This window comes from Apis mellifera, linkage group LG3 (assembly GCF_003254395.2).
Source record: "Apis mellifera strain DH4 linkage group LG3, Amel_HAv3.1, whole genome shotgun sequence".
NCBI lineage: Eukaryota > Metazoa > Arthropoda > Insecta > Hymenoptera > Apidae > Apis > Apis mellifera.
Genome location: NC_037640.1, coordinates 7,407,722 through 7,427,161, shown reverse-complemented (window position 1 = coordinate 7,427,161; position 19,440 = coordinate 7,407,722). Strand labels below are relative to the sequence as shown.

General features: G+C 44.5%; 1 protein-coding gene across 5 annotated transcripts in view; it reads right to left on the bottom strand.

Moving 5' to 3' along the window:
- The window catches only part of LOC725792 (MDS1 and EVI1 complex locus protein EVI1-B-like), a 65,119-nt gene that overhangs the window by 28,930 nt on the left and 16,749 nt on the right, over nucleotides 1–19,440 (bottom strand). For 2 of the 5 annotated variants that reach the window (XM_026439646.1, XM_026439648.1), the window contains exon 1: nucleotides 2,283–3,269. The exons of 1 other annotated variant lie outside the window; for it this stretch is intronic. In XM_026439646.1, the coding sequence (XP_026295431.1) occupies nucleotides 2,283–2,331 (49 nt within the window). In that variant the 5' untranslated portion in view covers nucleotides 2,332–3,269. Of the gene's footprint in view, nucleotides 1–2,282; nucleotides 3,270–17,365; nucleotides 18,954–19,440 lie in introns of those variants that run through there. 2 more of the 5 variants (XM_026439647.1, XM_006563878.3) reach the window with 2 other exon arrangements.

The window sequence follows — 19,440 nt, the reverse complement described above, 5'->3', positions numbered from 1 at the left end:
ACTCCGGGCCTTGACACATCGTATCTCGATGGCGTGCACGCTGGTGTCGCGCATTTACGATCTCATTGTGCCGGGTGAAATATTTATCTTCGTCCAGCTTGGATCGAGCTCGCGATAACGATCCAACGCATGGCTTAGATGGGATCCGCTTAGAAATTTCGTTCGATCGAGAATTAAAGTTTAAAGGAGTTTACGAGAGCTTCGATTCCGCTCTGATCTCGATATTCGTCGGATCAAGGATTCCAAGCACGTTACGTTGCGTTACGTTACGTAGCAAAGTCGTAAAAAAAAAAAAAGAAAGGAGAGAGAGAGAGAGAGAGAGAAAGGAAATGCTGATCCTGCGTGCCGGCTCGATCGACACGAAATTTCAGTGGCGGGATACTTTAATACTTTGGAGATATCAGGGACGCGTGTGTCGTTTCTAAGCGGAAAATTATTAGAGCGGAATCATAGAGGAGGATCCATAACATCTTTCTCGCTTACCTCGAGGCGAAATAATCGTAAAGAGGGATATAAGTGGATGGATCGGTGGATCGAAATCCGGCCTGATCGACAGAGCAAACACGATTTCGTGGATTCCTTCGGTTTCCGTGGACGATCGTAAAGAAGAGATCTGTGCAGGACTTAGGGAGGAGGGTCGCCGTTACACGTCTCTTGCGCTACCAGTCGATACGATGCAACAATAATATTTGGAAAACTCTTGACGTCACCAGGGGTCTTTGACTCCTGTGGGACACGAGTACTCGAGCACTTTTTCCCTTGACAGAGTACTTGTTCGGCCATACACGATATTATCCACGATGATAGCGGCTCGAGAGGCTTCCAACCCGATTAGAGAGTAAAGTGCCGCTTTGCCACGGCTTAGAGAATCGAAAATTGTTCGTGGGAAGACTGTGTTCGTGGTTCACTTTCTTTTTTCCCCCTCTCCTTGTCCTCTTTTTTTCCCTTTCCTTTCTTTTCCTTTTTTCGATAATCGAACGGGTTTTTGTTTCTCGATTAAACTTGCTGGGATTAACTCGATATTAACCCGCAATGCTTTGGAAAACTATTATTATATCGATGATATCTTTTTCGATCCAGCTTATTCAATATCTTTATCTTTCTAAAGAAAACGAATTCGAGAGAGAAGAAAATTAGAAAACCATTCGTTCGTATTATACCATTATTAAAAGCGGATCAACGAGTTAAAAATTTACTTTCGGAGCAAACAAGTTTGACAAACTGTCGTATCCGATGATGATCGATGATAATTGTCTGTTGAATCGCGTGTAACAGGGGCGAAAACCGTGGTCCGACGAAACTCTCGAAGCTAGAACGAGCCGTGCGCGCGAAAATAAGAAACTAGCCAACGGTCGTTCGAAGATATTCGACGACGAATCCCGGAAAAAGATAATTAAGCAAATTGGCAGGCGAGAGAGCAACGGGTTGCTCGGAAGAGCGATTGCATCGCATGGAATGTATTCGCATTGCTGTGACCGCACAGGATGTCCTGGCGATACCGGGATCCTGATGGAAAAGGAACACGCTCCCATTAGCGCTTATTATATCGTATTAAGCGAAAACAACGCTTCCCTCTTCGATCAAACGTTTGTTATCATCGACGAATTTGAGAGGAAAAAGATTATTATTGAATTACGATGGGATGGGACAAATTTTAAATGGGTTAAGAATCGTTGTCTCTGTCTAATAAAAATAATTACGGACACTTGTCTGGAAATTACCAGATGATGGAGAAATCAAATTAGAACGAATCTCTGCAGGCAAGCTTCCGGACAGTCTGCGGTTCAGTTTCCTCTTAGTCGATAGATATAACCTTTCTTTCTTTTTTTAATTTTTTTTTTTCCTTTGTTCGAATCCAAAAAAAAAACATGACATCTCGTTGGGAGCAGAGCGCGAAAAAGAAAAAAAAAAAAGTCGAATAATATCTCGTCAAGCATAATCGTATCGCGCCGTTATCTTTCCGAATGAGGCGAATCAATGATCGATATTGATTGAGCGATTCTATCTAATCTATGAAACGACGAAAATAGAAGCGCAAAATGAATTTTAGAAATTTTCTTAAACGAGTAATTTATATATCTCACGGTGTAAACAGTCTCGTTTTATCGAGCCACTTCACCTTCGCTTCATCCATGAAGGAACCGCAAGCCAAACTCCGCGATATTCGAGGCGACACGCTTTCGAATCGCAGCAAGGAGAAGAAAATCGCATCATAAAGAAAGTATTATTCACTCCGTGTGTTCTCTTATCTTTTTTTACATAAACTATGGGAAAAAACTTACCGTTCATCTTGTAGTCGAGCGTGGGCCGGGACAAATCGAGACCGTTCATTACTCGCCGATCGTCCAGTTGGAGCGACGTTCGAAAGAAAAAAAAAAAAAAAAAAAAAAAAGAAAGAAAAAGAGATCACTGTCTATCGTCACACATGCCTGTCACTGAATGAAGTCTCACGATGACACAAACGTCAATGGCACAATCCAATACTCGAGACGATAAAAATCATTTCTCGTACGATCTCGCGCGAGACGATCGACCGATCGATACGCATGATCGGCTCGGTTGTTTTTACGGGGTGCTATTTTGCAAAAGGGCAGAGGAGGAATGTAGGCGCGCGAGCTAGGGCGGCGGCGGGGGGTTGAGATGGTCGCGGGGGGTAAGCTCGACGTGAACAGGAAGAGGAACAACGGCGTTTCGGGGCAAAGGCGTGCTGGCGCGGAGAGAAGACGCGACGAGACGTAATAAGAAACGAGTGAAGAGCGCTGCTCCGTGTCAGCTGGCTCTTGGCAGACTAGAGGATCCGAAATCTGTTGAGAAGAGGATGGCACAACGAGGGTTCCCGAGGGAAGCTAGGGACGATCCACGGGGTGTGGCGGAGCCGCTTCCATCGAGACCTCTGGTTGGCCCACGGGCGGAGCAACCCCTATCGCATTCAGATCCCCACCAGCTCGCCACAGCATCCCTCGAGAGAGCGAGCAAGAGGCTCGAGTGGAACCGAGAGAAGTGGTATGTGTACACGTCGCTAGAGGAAACGAGGCTGCGGCTGTGTCTGAGCGAGTCTGAGAGACCGCCGCCTCTGGTGGGGTGGTGGGGATGGGGAAGAATCAGAAAACGTGACTCTGATAACGAAAGAAACACGCTCAACATTAAACACCGACCGGCCTTTCTTCGCACGATTCATAGTTTCTTATAGGATAAGGTTTCTATCGATTAATCTCTTCAATCTACGATAACGATGTTCTTATTTTTCTCTTCTTTCTACCCCCCCCCCCCCCTCCTTTTACTTATTCCTTTCTACCACTTTTATTCGAATGAATAAGACGAAATGATAGAAGAAGTTTTCTTTTTTTTTTTTTTTTTATAACGATTCGACGGAACGAGATGAAACTATTGAATTTTTTTTTTCTTTTTTTTTTAGGAAATATAACAAGTATTTCTTGAAACGAGACGTTTGGTAATTTTTTTTTTTTTAACTTTCTAAAGGTTTTCCAACATTTTTCCAACGGTGTACGAAGCGTTAGTAAAGTTCGATGTTCGATTCGGTGGTGGCCAAGGGTCAAATGTCATCGTGCGAAGAAATTTTTTTTTTCCATCTCTTGGCATACCCCTCCGATCGAAGAATGGCGGTGCTCGTGGAATTTGTAGAGGACCTCACGCAGAGTCAGGGTCAGTGGAACACCTATCGAAGTCTTTATTGGACAGGCTCGGTCACCTTTTCCTTCGTAAAGTAGCTGTCACGAGGCCGTCTAGATTTTTTCTTTTTTCTTTTTCCCTTTTTTTTTTTTTATTCCCCTTTTTCTTTTACAATCATCGTTTTCACAATAACCGTTTGCGGTCTGGTAACGCGGACAGATTGATTTCGAAGGAGTCAGAAATTTCGTTCTTTCCTCCGTTTTTTCTCCTTTTTTTTTCTTTTCCTTCCTCTTCCTTTCTTCCCCTTCTCTCTCTCGCTCTTTCTCTCGCGTTTTGAATAAGTCTCTCCTCACTTTGAACGGAAAAACGCGCGTAACCGAAATCTATTTCGAAGGTCGTTGCCAACGTTCGTTAACGCCACCACGAACGTCTCGACGAAAACTACCCCGCGCGTCTCGTGAAAGGAAATCCCGTTACTCCGTTTCACGGATCCGACGTTTCCTGTAAAAATGTCCAATGTCAGTTATTCTCCCGGCTCGCCGTTTCCATCAGCGTTCCCAGCCGTTCAAATTGCAACGATTTAAATCAGCCGCGCGGCCCGACGTCACGACGGGGTTGCGAAAACGCTCGTGAAAATGAATGGCGGAACGGAGGAGGAGGAGGAGGAGGGGGAGAGAAGAGAAAGAGAGCGAAGGGAGCAAAAAGATGTCGAAACAAATCTTCATTTTCCCGCGAAAATCGGCGAGAAAGACGGGCGCAGAGGCGATATGACTGCGCGCTCCACGGAAGACATGTGTCGCGTGCAGTTATATCATTCTTTATGGGCGGCTATGCCCCGGCTATACCCTTCGCTCGTTCACGCTTTCAAACCTCGTCCGCGCAATATTTGGCCGGGAGGCTTGATTTACACGCAGGCATAAAAATCCTCCCTCCCGCTACCCTGTAGATATCACCACCTTCGTTTATTCCGCGAATTTGTTGCCCCCCTTTTTGTTCACCTTTTGGGTCCGGCGACCAAAACTCCGAAAATGAGTTTAGAACGTTCAGTTTGGATAATTCAGCCGAGAAAATTATTTCGATATTTTACTCGAAGTTGAAATTGGTTTGCGCGGTAAACGTCGATGAATACGATGCGGCAAAATACGAAACCTGTCCGGGAGATACGAATCGAGACTCTTCTCTTTTTTTCTTGAACAAAAATTCTTGCGTATAAAGTTATTTGTTAACAAGATTGATTCTTTACAATAGGATAAATTCTTTACAAAAAAAAGTATGAATCTAATATTTTCTAAAAAAGATAATATAAATAGATACATTGTTATTAATTGTATTGATTATTCTAACTCCAATTACAACGCGTCTTTCCTTTAAATAATATCATGTCGTTATCTAGAATTTAAAAATTTAAAAATAACTTCGATGAATAATTTAATGTAAATGTAAAACAGATAAGAAAAAGAGAAAAAGTTTCCTTTCAAAATTATCGATTGATAGATCGTTTCAAACTACGATCGAGAAAATTTGTCCGGTATTCCGCGTGCTCGATTTATTCCTCTCTCCGTACGTGCTTTCAGAGAGAGAGAGAAGGGTGATCGATTCGAACGTGGCACGTCGTCTTTGTCGATGATGGCGTTCGGACGGAGGGGCTAATAAATAACGGGAGTATCAAAGGGTTATCAGATCTAAGCAGAGGTTCTAGGACTGGCGCAACTTCTGACACGTAGAGTGACGATGCCGTAATGTCGGTGGCAAAGTGTGCGCATGTGGGGTGAGTCCGTAGGGCGGAAGGAGGGGAGGGAGGCGCGCGAAGCTATTAAACTGACAGAAACACTTGCCACCCCCTCCTCTGTGACCCAGGCCACCCCCTCACCCTCAACCTCCGACTCTATGCCATCCCTTACTCGGAAGCCCTTCGTCCCTTACTGCAACACCGGAGTTATTAATATTTTTCACACCCCCGAAAATTGTCTCCTGTGTGCTCGGCGTACCGACAACTTTTCGCTGTATCGGAGAAGCAATTTTACAGCCGTGTCACCGCCTGTCGCTGTCAAAACGGCCACGACAAGATACCACCACGCGGCAAGTCTCTCTCTCTCTCGACCAATCCCATTGTCCCACGATCAACACAATCAAATTTCTTATCGAATCTTCTAAATTTATAATCCAAGTCCAATTTGTGAGAAGAGAGAAAATATATAATTTCGTATTCGATCGTATCTTGTAATTATATTTATCTCGAGCCGTTCATTACGAGATTGGGACAAGGGTATATCGTATCCAATCGAGATGGACTCTTTCGAGATCGTGGCACGAGTGGAAGACTCGAAGAGACTGTTCGTCAGCCGAATTCGTCGACCGTTAACGGTCGAAAGAAGAAGTAGCCAACAGAGTAACCCCGAGAGGAGCCTCGGGGATGGAATAAGAAAGAAGCTCGATGCTCGATCAAACAATCGGCTGTTGCTCGAGTGGTTCTCGGCCGGAGAGTCCGCGCAGTCGACTTCTTGATCTACCCCAAAGCGATTTGCGCGTCGCTCGACAATGAATCGAGATGGAGAGAAAGGTGGCGGGATCGGAGAGAGCGGAGAGAAAGACAGAGGGATGGAATAATTGGAGCGCGATGGAACTAAGGTGGAGAGAAAAAAAAAAAAGAAAGAAAAGAAGAAGAGAAAAGAAAGGATCGAGAGACGTGCGTGTCCGTGAATGGCGCGTACCCTTAGCAACGAGCTCGCTCTATGTCCGTGAGTGCCCGAAATAGCGATTGGTGAATCCACAGCGTCGTATGGAGTCGCTTCAACGGTCGTGACGGGAGTCTATAATTTGTGTTCGAGTCGAGTTGGTTCTCCGCGTTGTGTACGCACACGCCTTCACTGCCTTTCGAACGCGCGCTGCCCTCTAATGTGCCATTGAGAGCCACGTTATGTGGCATAAGTAGTCGGGAGAGGAAGAAAGAGAACGACGAGAAAGACAGAGAGAGAGAACTCTCTATGAATCTCAGGAGCACCGCCCTCCTGCCTCGAGGAACTTGAGACGCGATTGTTGTGCGCCGCGTGCACACCGTGTACCAGAAGCATTGTCCCTCGTTAGAGGCCACCGGAAGTCACCGGAAGACGATCAACTAACGGAAGACCCTCTACCTTCCAACTCCTCCTGCCGACGCCCTCCCTGTTTCGTTGCCTTGCAGCTTGTCTCTGGCCCCCTCCCCCCGCGGAGACGTCACGTTTTATACCGACTTAACGATTTTTCAACGCGCTGGCTCGTTCGTCAACGAGATTTCATGCTTCAAATACTCGATTCGATTCCTTTCAAGTTTCGATACGAATACGTTTAATAAATCAGGTAAACGGATGTTGTTACTTGTTTTATTTATCGTTGTTATTTTTATTAATTTTCCAGGACACGAGCGAGAAAGGTCTCGCTTGCATTCCTCTTCGGACTTTGTGTCACGAAAACAAAGCAAAGTAATGTCAGATTTAATTGCCGATCTAAAATTAATCCACGTTTGAAAATGCGTTGCACGTAATCGCGAGCTCGCTCTAGGCGGGAGGTTCTCCCGGCGGAGATCCGGGTTACGGGGTCAAGATCGGCGAGGCAACCGCTAGGAGAAGATCCAGATGTGGACGATAGAATTGTGGCACGCGAGCGGCCGGAACACGGGCTCAACTGGGGAAAATCCGGTATATACGGTCGGGGAAGGGGGGGGGGGCCTTCTCGTGCGCGTGCAACACCCTCGTTCCTTTCGCGTCCGCGCTCCTTCCTTCTCAGCCCCTTTCCTCCAATCCCTAGATCTCGCTTCCTCTTTCGATCCAGACGGGGTGTAGAAAGAGAAAAGAAAGAAAGAAAAGAATCGCCCAATTCGAAATACGATGATTATTTACAAAAATACAGTACAGAAAAAAAGTGTATTCGATGAATACACCGAACGGCACACATTGTGTAATCGGGCATAATTTCTCTGGAAAAGGAAGGAAACAAAATTATTAGCGGCGGACGGCGCGATTGTTATCGACAAACAGAGTTTCCGCCCCGGTCAAAATTCAACCGGCGAATTAAACCGTTTCGCGGTGCACGATTCGTCGGCCAGCTCCGATTAATTTAGGAAGGTTTGTGCATCAAGTTTACATCATGAGGTGGAAATACAACGAGGTGGCCGGTGGTCCCGTCCGAGTCCCCGTAAAGCGCGGAATCGCGCAACACGATCGGGAGAGGGATGAACAATGTGCAACTCGTATTCCGTATGCAATCGGTAGGATGGGAGGGAGGGAGGGAGAAGGAGAGACAGCAGGAGGGAAAGCAATAGCGGAGGGAATCAACAGCCGATATTCGCGTAATATCGGCGCAACAAAGTGCAAGCTTATTGGAAAACGCGGCGCGCGTGGAGGGACAGGAGGGGAGGGGGAGGGGGAGGCAGGACAGCGTGCAAATATTGATGCATTAACAATGCAGGCTAATTATGTTTTGGTACGGGTACGGGGGTATGGCGTTCCCGGGACCGGCGATGGTGCGGCGACGACGATAGCGGAGGTGGTGGTAGGTGAAGTTTGCAGTGGCCACCAGCCCGGCCATTTCGCCATTGTGATCCGGCCTTCGGCACACAGCCTCAGGCTGGCTCACAGGCGTAACCCGCCGTTAAATTAATTTTATCTCATGTCCGGCATTAATTTTCTATATGTGTACCGCGGCTCGGCTCTGCACTCTTCAACCCCCCGCCGCCCCACCCTTTGATTTCTATGCAACCCTTCGTTCTGCACCCGCGGATCGTTTTCTATGAAAATTCCGAGCTTTACGAGAAAAGAACTTTCTTCCCTTTTTTTTCTCTCTCTTCTCTTACAGAAAAAAATATTATATACGATGGAATTAATTTTTTAAATTCGTTTCTATTTTCTTTTCCGTCTTTCTTCCTTCCTCTTCTTTTTTTCTTTGTTTAGATAATTTTGAGAGATACAAAAGAGCGCCTTCTTTTTCGCCGAAGGGCAATCGAATGGTAATCGGCGAGCGATTAGACTCTAATTAGATTCGCATCGGTTTCGGGGCTCGGGGCTGTTTAAACGAGGCGCGCGTCCTCGACGAATTCTCCTCGACGAGCTCTTCTCGCTCGGAGAGGAGAGAAGATCGAAACCCCTGCGGATATCAACCCTTAGCAAGCTGCGCAAGGGTGGAACTCGTCGGAAGGAAGGGGAACAGATGTTTTTGAGCGCGAGCCAACATCGTAATCTATGTCCCGCAACATCGTAATTAAGGAAAAATAGAACTTCTCTTCCTCCTTCTCCTCCTCCTCCTCATGAATCTATCTATATAAATCGTCGAGATACGACAATTCGTCAAATCCGTGGCTATATCCATTCCACTCGGCTCCGATCCGAATAGATTCGAATTCGATTGAACTTTTTCTTATCCGCTATAAATCGAGGCGGAAAGAATCGAATCTTCGTTCTCGAATCTCACGCCCGCCTCGTAAACAAGCTCGCAACAATGCTGCTTGCTGCTGACCGTCCTCCCTCCGCCCCCTCACGCATCTCTTACGGATCGTTTTTTTCCAGCCCGTGGAATGGTGGAGGTGGATCGTGGCGCGCGCGTGAGATAAAGCGGATCTCGAAGTTTAAATCTTTTTCGAAAGGAGGGGGAAGTAGGGGGAAAAAACGGGCAAGGAGAGACCAGTTATTTATACAAAGGAGGGTGGCCACTCTCTCCTAGATACGATCTGACCGTTTACACCCCCGTTTTACAGGAATCGTCGGCCACCACGAATGGAAAGCCACGTGAAAGCATTCGGTTACCATTTGACGAACACGGATACCGGACGATCGTCAATTCCCATTCCCCCTTCCCCCTCTATTCTCGTGAGAGCGAGAGAATCGAAATGCGCGAATATACCTCGCAATCACTTCGGCTTTCGATCGATGCTTATCGATTATTTACCTTGACTACCATTATTGCTTATCGATTGATTCGATTGTTGTTCGATCCGTCGCGCAAAAAAACAAACGTATCTTCCGCGGTTATCTGCCGAAAAAAAATTTTTTACTCATTCTCCCGTTGAATGATAACGTGAGCGAATCTCGATAATCCGTGGAAGCGTTAAGCGTAATCACCTTCTTCCTTCGTTTCGATGATAACGTTATTAAAAAGAAAAAAAAAAAGAAAACAAGGAAAGTATCGATCGATTGTCTTCTACGATTCTTTTTTTTACTTCTTTTTTTTCTTTCTCTTTTTTTTTTTTATATGAAAAATATGAAAGAGAATTTGGAAGTGTTATCAGGACAATCGGCAATATCCTATCCAGTCGCATTCGCATAAGATAAGAGTCGAGATATCTCGAGGCAGTCGTCGTTCCATCACGTGCGAATAGACTGCCTCCGGCTCTATTCACGGTGCCTGGAAGAATAGCCCCGTGATTCTATTCAAAGAAAAGAGAAAAAGAAAAGGGAGACGGATGGAGAGAGACGTCGAAACGCGCGGAGAGAGTTCCACGGCGCACACACACACACACACAAACGTATATATGTATATACTATCGGGACAAGAGAAATAAAAGGGGGGTAAGGGTATCTGAAGAGGGGGTAACAGCCATCTGGGAATCGAATATCTTCGATCTAACGGCGTTTCTCTGTCGAAATATCCGCAATTGTGGAAGAGTAATCGATGGACAGCGACAGTTTCGAACGGGGAGATCTCTCCCCGTCACGCGGGATCCACCCTTTCCCGCGTGAGGCGAAGGCCTCATGATGAAAGGGCGAGAAACGAGTAAGATGTTTTTCCACCCCTTTGCGAGGATCGCGCCTCAAGTTTAACCTGCGCCCGTTTTGTACTACGAACATTTTTTTATAAGCTGGAACTACTAGGGAGAGGGGTTGGTGAAAGCCGTGAAGCTTGACGATCGGGGGCGAGGCGTGCTCTGCGGTGATACGGATCGAGGATGCGATTGAAGTTTCATAAAGGAAGGATTCGCTGTTTAACCGCTTGGCAATTTATAGATCGTGGATAAAGTGCTAGCTTCTTCTTCGATCGTGATTAATTTAAAATTTATTTAACATCTTCCATTTAATTAATTGTTCATCTATCTATTAATGGTTTAAAGGATCGATTTCCAAAATCAAATTCCGAAAGTTATATCCGCGAGAGTTATATCGTGTAAAATTTGCGGAAAATAATATGGGATACTCACAACACGGAAGTCGAGAAGTCAAGTCACCCTTTTCAAATTTTCCTCGAGCACAAAGCCGTGAAAAGCAAAAAAAAAGGAAAAAAATCTTCAAGAGGGTTTCTCTCCGCTCTTTTTTTTCTTTCTCTCCTTCTTTCTTCCTTCTTCTCCTTTCTCTCTCTCTCGAAGATTCTCTACATCTCGCAACAACAGCTACTCGTCGACCATTGTCTGCGGTTAACCCGTCGTCGACCTTTTCCGAAAAATTTCCGATTAAAAAAGTTGCGGCACAATCGGGGCCAATTCGGCTCGAGGCGTGAGAAATCGCTTCCTCTTTACACGGATGATTCGTAAGCCAATAACAGGGGATCTATAACTCATCCGTAATTGTTCAACGGAGGGAAGAAGTCTCGCCTCTTCCTTCCTTCCTTCCTCCCTTCCTCCCTCCCTTCTAATTCGATTTTCATCGCGCAGACCGAGCTCGCTCGAACCCGCTCGAACAACCGGCGCGATAAATAACTGATGCGAATCGAACTGCTGCGAATAAAAAATTCGCCACCCACGCCGGAAGCACGGGAAGATTCAATTTCATCGGGCAGATTCGAAACGAGCGTTCATCAAATACGAATATTCGAAGGCGCGAGGGGTCCCCCCTCCAGACACGGCAGAGGATGGGCACAGCTTCCCGCGCAGCGGGATAAACTTTTTTATTAAAAAAGATCTCTCGCGCGTTGCAGCAACCGAAGCAGCAAGCGGTGTGACTAGTTTTAGGGGTGGAGGAAGGAGGGGGGGCTGGTTTTTCGTGAACGACTAACCGAGCGAATTATTTTTTTTCGAGAATCGACGGGGGAAAGAACGGCGGCAACGAGGCGGTCGTAACGAGCCGATGGAAAAAATATCTGTTAAAGGGTGTACAGTCCGGCGGGACTGGATGGTGCAAATTTAACTTCGATCGTTGAATTTGAATTCAGTCAGTAGTGGGTGGACGGTTTGAAATGGTTACCCGCGTGCGTCAGACATCAAACGGCTTGCCTGCCCCTTTGATCAAGTCTCTGTCATTCAGATGACTCTTGTCGACCGTGGCCCGATCACTACACGCGGCACTACAGGCGTTAAAAAATTGATTATTGAAGTGTCATGGGCACCGCGTGGAATACCTATTGACGATTTTCAACCCGCGCGCGATCCCGTCAATTGATCATTTTTTCTCCCTTTTTTTTTTTTCCTTCAGCCAAACGGACACACCTTTGGACACCTCTCTCGCCAAATACAGAAACTACCTACCCTCTTATAATGGAAGAGATGACTTTCAACCCTCCCCCTTCCCCGCGATCATTAACCATTCATCGTTCGGAGAATGATTGGACGACGTAGAGAATTTCTGTCTCAGAAATTGAAGCGGCGATCGACGAAGCGGAGCCGTGGTCCCGGAGTTTCATCGGGTTCTCCCTCGTAACTTTCTTTTCAGAGGGCAAAGTTTTGACTGTTGGTCAGAGAGGCGGCGATACCGAAGTTCGATTACGTCGACGCCACGTACTCCCCCGGGACTCAAGGAGACTTCCGATTAAGCGACCAAAGATGGCAATGACGTCTCGACGTGGACGATTAATCGTTTCCAACCGTGCTCGTGTAATATCTGTGTGTATACGTTGTATATATATATATATATAATATATAAGGAGTATCGTGAACGTGTACCTGGATATAACGATGCCAATGCCCGATACCCACAGCTCGGCGAAAATGGCTTACACAGCGAAGCACTCAGAGGCCAGGTTCGCCGTTTTTATCGCCACCCGATACCGACAAGACGACATCTACGCGAAGAGGTGTCTACCTCTCTCAGCACTGACCTGAATCGCGTACAGCATTCAAGAAGAAGACTCTTCTCTGGATCTTGAGAAAAACGATCTCTAACCTTGTTCACGCGCACGCAATTTTTTATTCGCCGCTAATTCGTCTGCTCTAATAAATGTTAATTGCAAGCTAGAAGGGAGGGGGAGTGTATTGCGGGAAGCAGGGTCGTGTAAAATTGTGCGATGAAATTCGGAGTAATGGCGCGACGATCGGTGATATTACTCGCGATTTCGAAAAATCGAGCTAAGCCGCGTTAAAACATCCCTCCGCTCTCATCCTAATGGGGACCCGTCTCTGAGGGTACTTGAGGGTGTGTAATTGCTAGAATCCGCACAGCCCCGCACCGTATTCACGCGTTATGCGGGGTGCGTGTTGGCTTGGTGGATCGACCACCTACTGGGTGTCTCGAAAATTTTCCGCCCCTGCCGAATCTCGTAAAGATCACCGCTATGTAATTCCCATTAAAAGCTGTCTCTACGTTTTCTTTTTTTCCAAGGCAACGTTGCTTAGACAACAAATAATCAAAGATCGATTCAAAATATTATTTACATATTTTAAGGAAAGATACAGAGACAGTGTTAAAAAAATTTAGAAATCGATAAAAATCTTCTTAAAAGTCTAGAGAGAAAAGATTTGGTTTTTCGTCGAAATGTATATTGGATAATTGATAGACAAAGTTGAGAAATATTATCGACGACCCTGTCGAGACGGGGGAGAGGAAAGAGGGAGGGAGGGGAATAACTCTCGTCGCGAGGAGAAGAATTGGAGGGGTTAAACGACGAGCCACTAGAAAACAATCCCCCCCGGCCGCATTCGCGGATGCTCTTTTCTTCCATTCTCTTCCCTCCCGTCGGTCGGTGTTTTTTTCGCCCTCGCCCCGTCTCTCTCCCACCCTCGCTCCCATCGGCCACCACCGTCTCTGTCCCGCGCACAGTCACTACTCGTCCACCTCGACAGATGGCTCGGCCGAGTTTTTGTTTCAAGGCTCGCGCCAACAATCGTCGCATTACCGGAACAAAACGACTCGATCCGATCGGGTCCTTTGAAAAAAAAGAAAGAAAGAAAGAAAGAAAGAAAGAAAGAAAAGCTGCGAGAGGCTCGAGTGGAAGAGGGTCGAAGAGGGGGGCGGGGGAAAAGGGATATGATGGTGGTTCAGGAAGTCCTGATTCGACCATATCATCTCGTTAGAAGCACGCACCACATGTCCAAACAGAGAGACACGGAGAGAAAGAGAAGAATTATTACTATTGGCTAGAGCATAGACAATGATCCGATTGGCCGAGCACGCGGCCCGCCAAATAATAATATTCCTACCACTAAGGTTCCCTGAGAGCGGTACTCGTACACGCGATATCGCTTGTTGCAAGTGCAACGGAGCCGACCGGACCTCGTTGATCCGATTGTCTTTGCGCCGGGGTGTAATCGTTCCCGATTGTTCCATAACCCAACGATATGTTTCGACGCATATGTTTCGTTCACGATTCCGCGTCCGAGATTCTCGAGGACGTGTATCAATATCCAAACGTAATATATAACATCGACGTAATATTCGTCGATAAATAGATTTTTTTCTTTATAATTACAGAATGGAATGGAATCGAAGGGAAACAAGGATTTATATTTGGATTCAAATATTCCCGCGTACCACGCGATATTTGAGTAATCCTTTCGCGTACAAATAAAGAGATTGAGCATTGGATTTGTACGAATTATTAACGTGCCTTATCGATTAGAAAACATATCGTAATTCATAGCAAGTTTCAGTCAAGATCAGAAAATGGAAAAGAAATTTCTAGGCTTGGGTAAACAATTAAACCACTATCAGTATCCCCGTGGTACTAACGAACGCCTAACTAATTTCCCCCGAACCTGACATTTACGATAAACAAAATATGAACGTCACCATTCAGACCCGTGTCACGTTTCCAAAACTTTACTATGTATACTTTTAGGACTAGTGTAAACGTTCCTGCGCACCATTATCGCGCAATTGAAGACCGATCATCAGTTTTTACGATCATTTCCATCGAAAGCCTTTCCACACCGTTATACGCGATGTGATATATTCGACCGCGTATATATATATATATATATATATATTCTTTTACGAGCTTCTTTCTCCTTAAACAAACATAGATAAAACGGGCGCGAGCCTATGCACGAAACACCGCCCACCCATCGTGCCCTCGTCCTCTTCTCCACTCTTGTGCGAACAACAGGGGAGGAGAGGGGTCCTCCGCGTGGAACCGAACCCGTCGCTCGTTTCTCCCGATTGCTCGAAGTCGAAAAACGCATTAGCGATGCACGTGACGCTGCACTCGCTGCACGGGAAAACTACAGTGACAAAGTTCCTACATGCCCGTCAACCGTGTGTACGTAAGCCCGGGTTCCGACTTAGAATTCACACGTACGGGCGCGCAGACACGAGGCCGAGACGTGTGTGCGTGGATCGGCGCGGCTCGCGCCCATGGAATCTCCCCTCTAATGGATTTCACTCATTTTTCTCCACCGACGCCAACCCCGCGACACCCCTGCCGCCTATCTATCCAACGCCTTTAAGGTTTGATTCGTTTGATTTCCAACGGAAAGGAACTTTCGCGACGATTCCGTGGAAGATTCTTTGAAATTTTTTTCTTTTTTTCTTTTTTTGTTGCGCTTGATAAATTAATTAAGAGATTGATGAGGTTATTTATCTTGGAGCGAGATAGAAATATTTTGGGTGAATTTCGTTTCTGAATATCATCTTTCTGAATTTTTCCACGCGGATATTAATAATAAGAAGAATTGATTTTTTAACAAAATTTGGATAACATTAAATAGTAATTTGTTGAGTTGAGTTAAGATTGGAAAAGTAAGAGAGTGAACGAAGGTGTTGATTCATAAAAAAGGGACAGAATTTCGATTTTCCTTTCTTTTTCTTTTAATTGATTGAAGGTAAGATAGGAAAATTTAACGAAATTGATAATAGCGATCAAAAGCGATTAAAGATCAAGTAAGATTTATTGATTTTTCGTTGCACAATTATTATCACTAAGATAACTGCAATAAATCAGATAATGAAATTTTCTTTGTCAAATTTAATTTCGCGTAACACGGAAACGATTTGGTTTTAATTCGTTATCTCGATAACATTCGTTACTATTTCAGATTGCCGCCAGTCTAAAATCGCCATTTAACAATTTCCAAACCAAAAATACACAGTTGGCTACAATTAGCGAGTACAATTCGATCCTTTTTTTAGTTTTTAAAAAATCGATCACGAAAAGATAATCTTATCGCACAGACGTGCCTTTCTATCAAGATCTGTCTTGTCAGGCCCGAAATAAACCGTTTGATGCTACGATAACCCAGACAATCAAAAATTATTATATACATATACCGATGGAAAGATGCCTGATTTATGACATCCGCCACATCTGATTACAAATTGCGCGATTGCGAGAATCATCGCCGATTAATAAAAAAAAAAAATAAAAAAGGAAGAAAGACTTCAATTATATTCCACGAAATTAATTATTTTCCCCTCTGTCTTCCTCGTATTAAAACAATTTCCTCGATTTTTTGAAACACGTTGAAAATACTTTTTATAAATTCCATTCGCTTTAACTTTTATATTAAAAAAAAAAAATCAGAAATCGGATCAAATTTATTTTTCCTAAAGAGAGAGAGAAAAAAAAATAATAAAAATACACTGTCGCAAAATTATTAAACGTTCTCTCACTGAGAAGAGCGTTACGTTTCAGCGTATTACACGTCCCGGCATCATCGACGAAAACGAAACAAAGCGTAGGAATAATAAAAAGTCTGGATCGTGTTGAAAGGGGTGGTGGAATGCGATACCACCGGGAATTAAGTTGGAAAGCGGACCGCGAATGACCGGTTGAAAAGAATGTAGGGCATCTAAGGTGGCCACCTTAATCAGCGATCATCTACCGCGGCGATTATCGGCATAATTCTTCCTCCTATTATCAAGATGCCCATGATGGAGTTATTTTTTTTTTTTTCCCTTTTTTCCACGTGGAAACGCAGTGGAAGCATGCGAGTTACGTAGCTTTTTAGAGATTGCGTGTCGCGGCTCTCGTTCTCTTCCTGGGCAAGGACGCGTCGAGCCGAGCGGAGAAGGGGAACCGAGGGGGGGGAAAAAAAAAAAGAAAAAAAAAAGAAGGAAAAGAAAAAAAGAAAAAGTGAGCAAGGCGAGAAGGAGGAACGAAATAGAGGGTGAGAGTCGATAAGGCAAATGGCCACTTGGTTAAAGTTCGCCGAACAAGAAACGACACAAATTATAGTTCTGCTTCTTTTTCTATCACTCCCCTTCTCCCCTTTTCACGATTCTCTTCTTCATTTCGTTCCTTCTCCTTCTCTTTCTCTCTCTCTTTTTCTTTCTCTTCACTTCATTTTACAGTCCGACGTTCGAAATCACACTTTCGTTTGGAACGAAGCGAATAGCGCTCGTGATCGAGTTGAAGAGTCGATTTCTCATCATCAGTATTTTTTTTTTTCTAAGGATAAGCAAAGTGTAAAAAAAATATATTTTCAACGCGAAAGAGCATAGCGTAGAATAATATAATTTTATTTTTCTCAGAGAAAAATTAAAAATAAAATGTATAATATCATCTCTGCAATGCTAATTAAAAATTGTTCATCTAACAAGATAAATTTAATCCTTTTAATATGAAGAATATCTATCTAAAAAGAAAATACGATACTTGTCAAACATCAGGATGAAAACAAGGTACTCACGATTCCTCTCGAATATCATATTAGCAGACGGCGTATCCGAACAGGTAACAATCGAAAGATCTGTACTCCGTTAGAGTCTATTAGAGCTGGAGGCACGGTTGGAATCAGGTGTGTCCGATAGAAAAGATACGAGGACAGCATAGCGTGCATAGCGCTGTCAAATGTTTACTGGGGAATCAGTCGAAATCGTTTTTTTTTTTCACTTGGAAATCGAATCGAGATGATGACGACACAGCTCGCGTTATCTGATTCCACCTTTTCGGCCACCCTTTTGCCATCATATCATTTTTCGGCTCGGTCGTACACGACGAAGGTGACATAAGTACTCCATCCATTTGTAAATTCATCGAATGACGCTCGACCGGATGATCGATAACACCTGTCGTCGTGTTACGTCATTCACGCGTGTGTCATATTAGATTAGTCGAAAAAAAGAATTCTTGTGTAACTCGATCGCCGACTTCGTACATTCAATTTTCTCTCTATTGTTTGCACGATAAAAATCTTCGCTTCGACGAGTTATTTCGATTCTAACTTCTTTCCTTAGAGAGAGAATATATACGTGTAATATCATAAGAATGGTTTTCGTATTTCGATTTCGAAATAAAATTTATACACTCAAAAAGGTAGGAGAGACGTTCAATAAGTCGGCACGGTAGTGATAAAATTCCCCAGAGAAGAATCTGGACCGTGAAGATAAATTGTATCGCGGTGGTGTGGTCGTAACCGCAACTTGCTATGACACGTATGCTAATGGCAACTAATGAACGAGATATGATAGCGAGTCGAATGTGTCAGTGGCTCGCAACACGTCTCAACCTCTACGTATTGTTGTACAATACACTCTCTTTCTCTCTCTATGGGAAAAGATATCGATCTCCGAATCGGCGTGATATCATTCTTCGATGCGTAGTTAAACCCGACACACTTTTCACCTTTTCGAATTTCTATCGACTTGTATCGCGAAAAAAAATGAAGACATACGCGTATGTATATCTAGAAATATATCTAGATCGTATCGAGAGAGAGAGAGAAAGAAAGGTATTTATCGATCGAAGTCCAACAATATACCTGTGGCTAAAATAAAACAATCGCGTATACGATCCGTGTAATCGTGATTGTGTATCGGGAGTGTATTTCGTGGCGGAGGAAGTGTGTCTTTGAAAAGATTAGAGCAAATAGACGATAATCCAACCGACCGACCGACGTTGGTTCGTGGCCAAATGAATCGCTCCAAAGAGAACCTCTAATCCTTGGACCACCTGTGCAGCGTGGGATAGTCGAATTCCCTCGTATGATGTTCCTGAATGTGTCACTGAAGGGCCCCACCAGCCTAAACAACCGGGCCGACATCGCGAGATAAAGAAGCACCGACTGGTGTGCGCCTCCGAGAAGCCTTCAGAGACACTCGCTTGCCCTTGTTTGCACTGCGCCGCCAGATAAAAGCTGAAGAGGCCACAGTCGGTGATCTTCCGGGGATCTTCGTGGAGACATCGGTCCGGTTTCCTGATTATTATTTCCCCTAATGACCTGCATTGTCTGGAGATATCGTGCGGCTTCCTGTTACGCGTCTGCAATTTCTCTGCTCACCTCTCTTCTTTCAGAGCAATTTCGTTTCACATCGAATGGTTTCCCTTTCTTCTTCTTCCAGAACCAGAAACCGTTCTTTACGATTTCGAATCGTCCCGTTGAAAAATAAATTGAACCGCGTTAAAGCGTAGATAAGCAAGATACATTTTGTGCAACGATAATTTCTAATATTTATCGTAACTGGTTAATTAGTCAAATTTATTCAGCTTATGTTCGTTTCGTGATACGTTTCATTAGAAGAATTCGAAAATATAGAAATATTGATATCGATTTTTAAACTTTGTAGCGGAATCGTGGCAAGGGAATATATCTTCGCAACTGGGACAATCGACTTCCGTTTTCCTGCAGATAAAAAAACAAAAAAAAAAAAAAAAGAAAAAATTTCGGCGCCAACACCGATAACGATAATAATAACCCGTAAACCGGCTAAATTATAATTAATAGCCAAACATTTGGCGGAAAAAATAATTTTGGAAACAATCGAC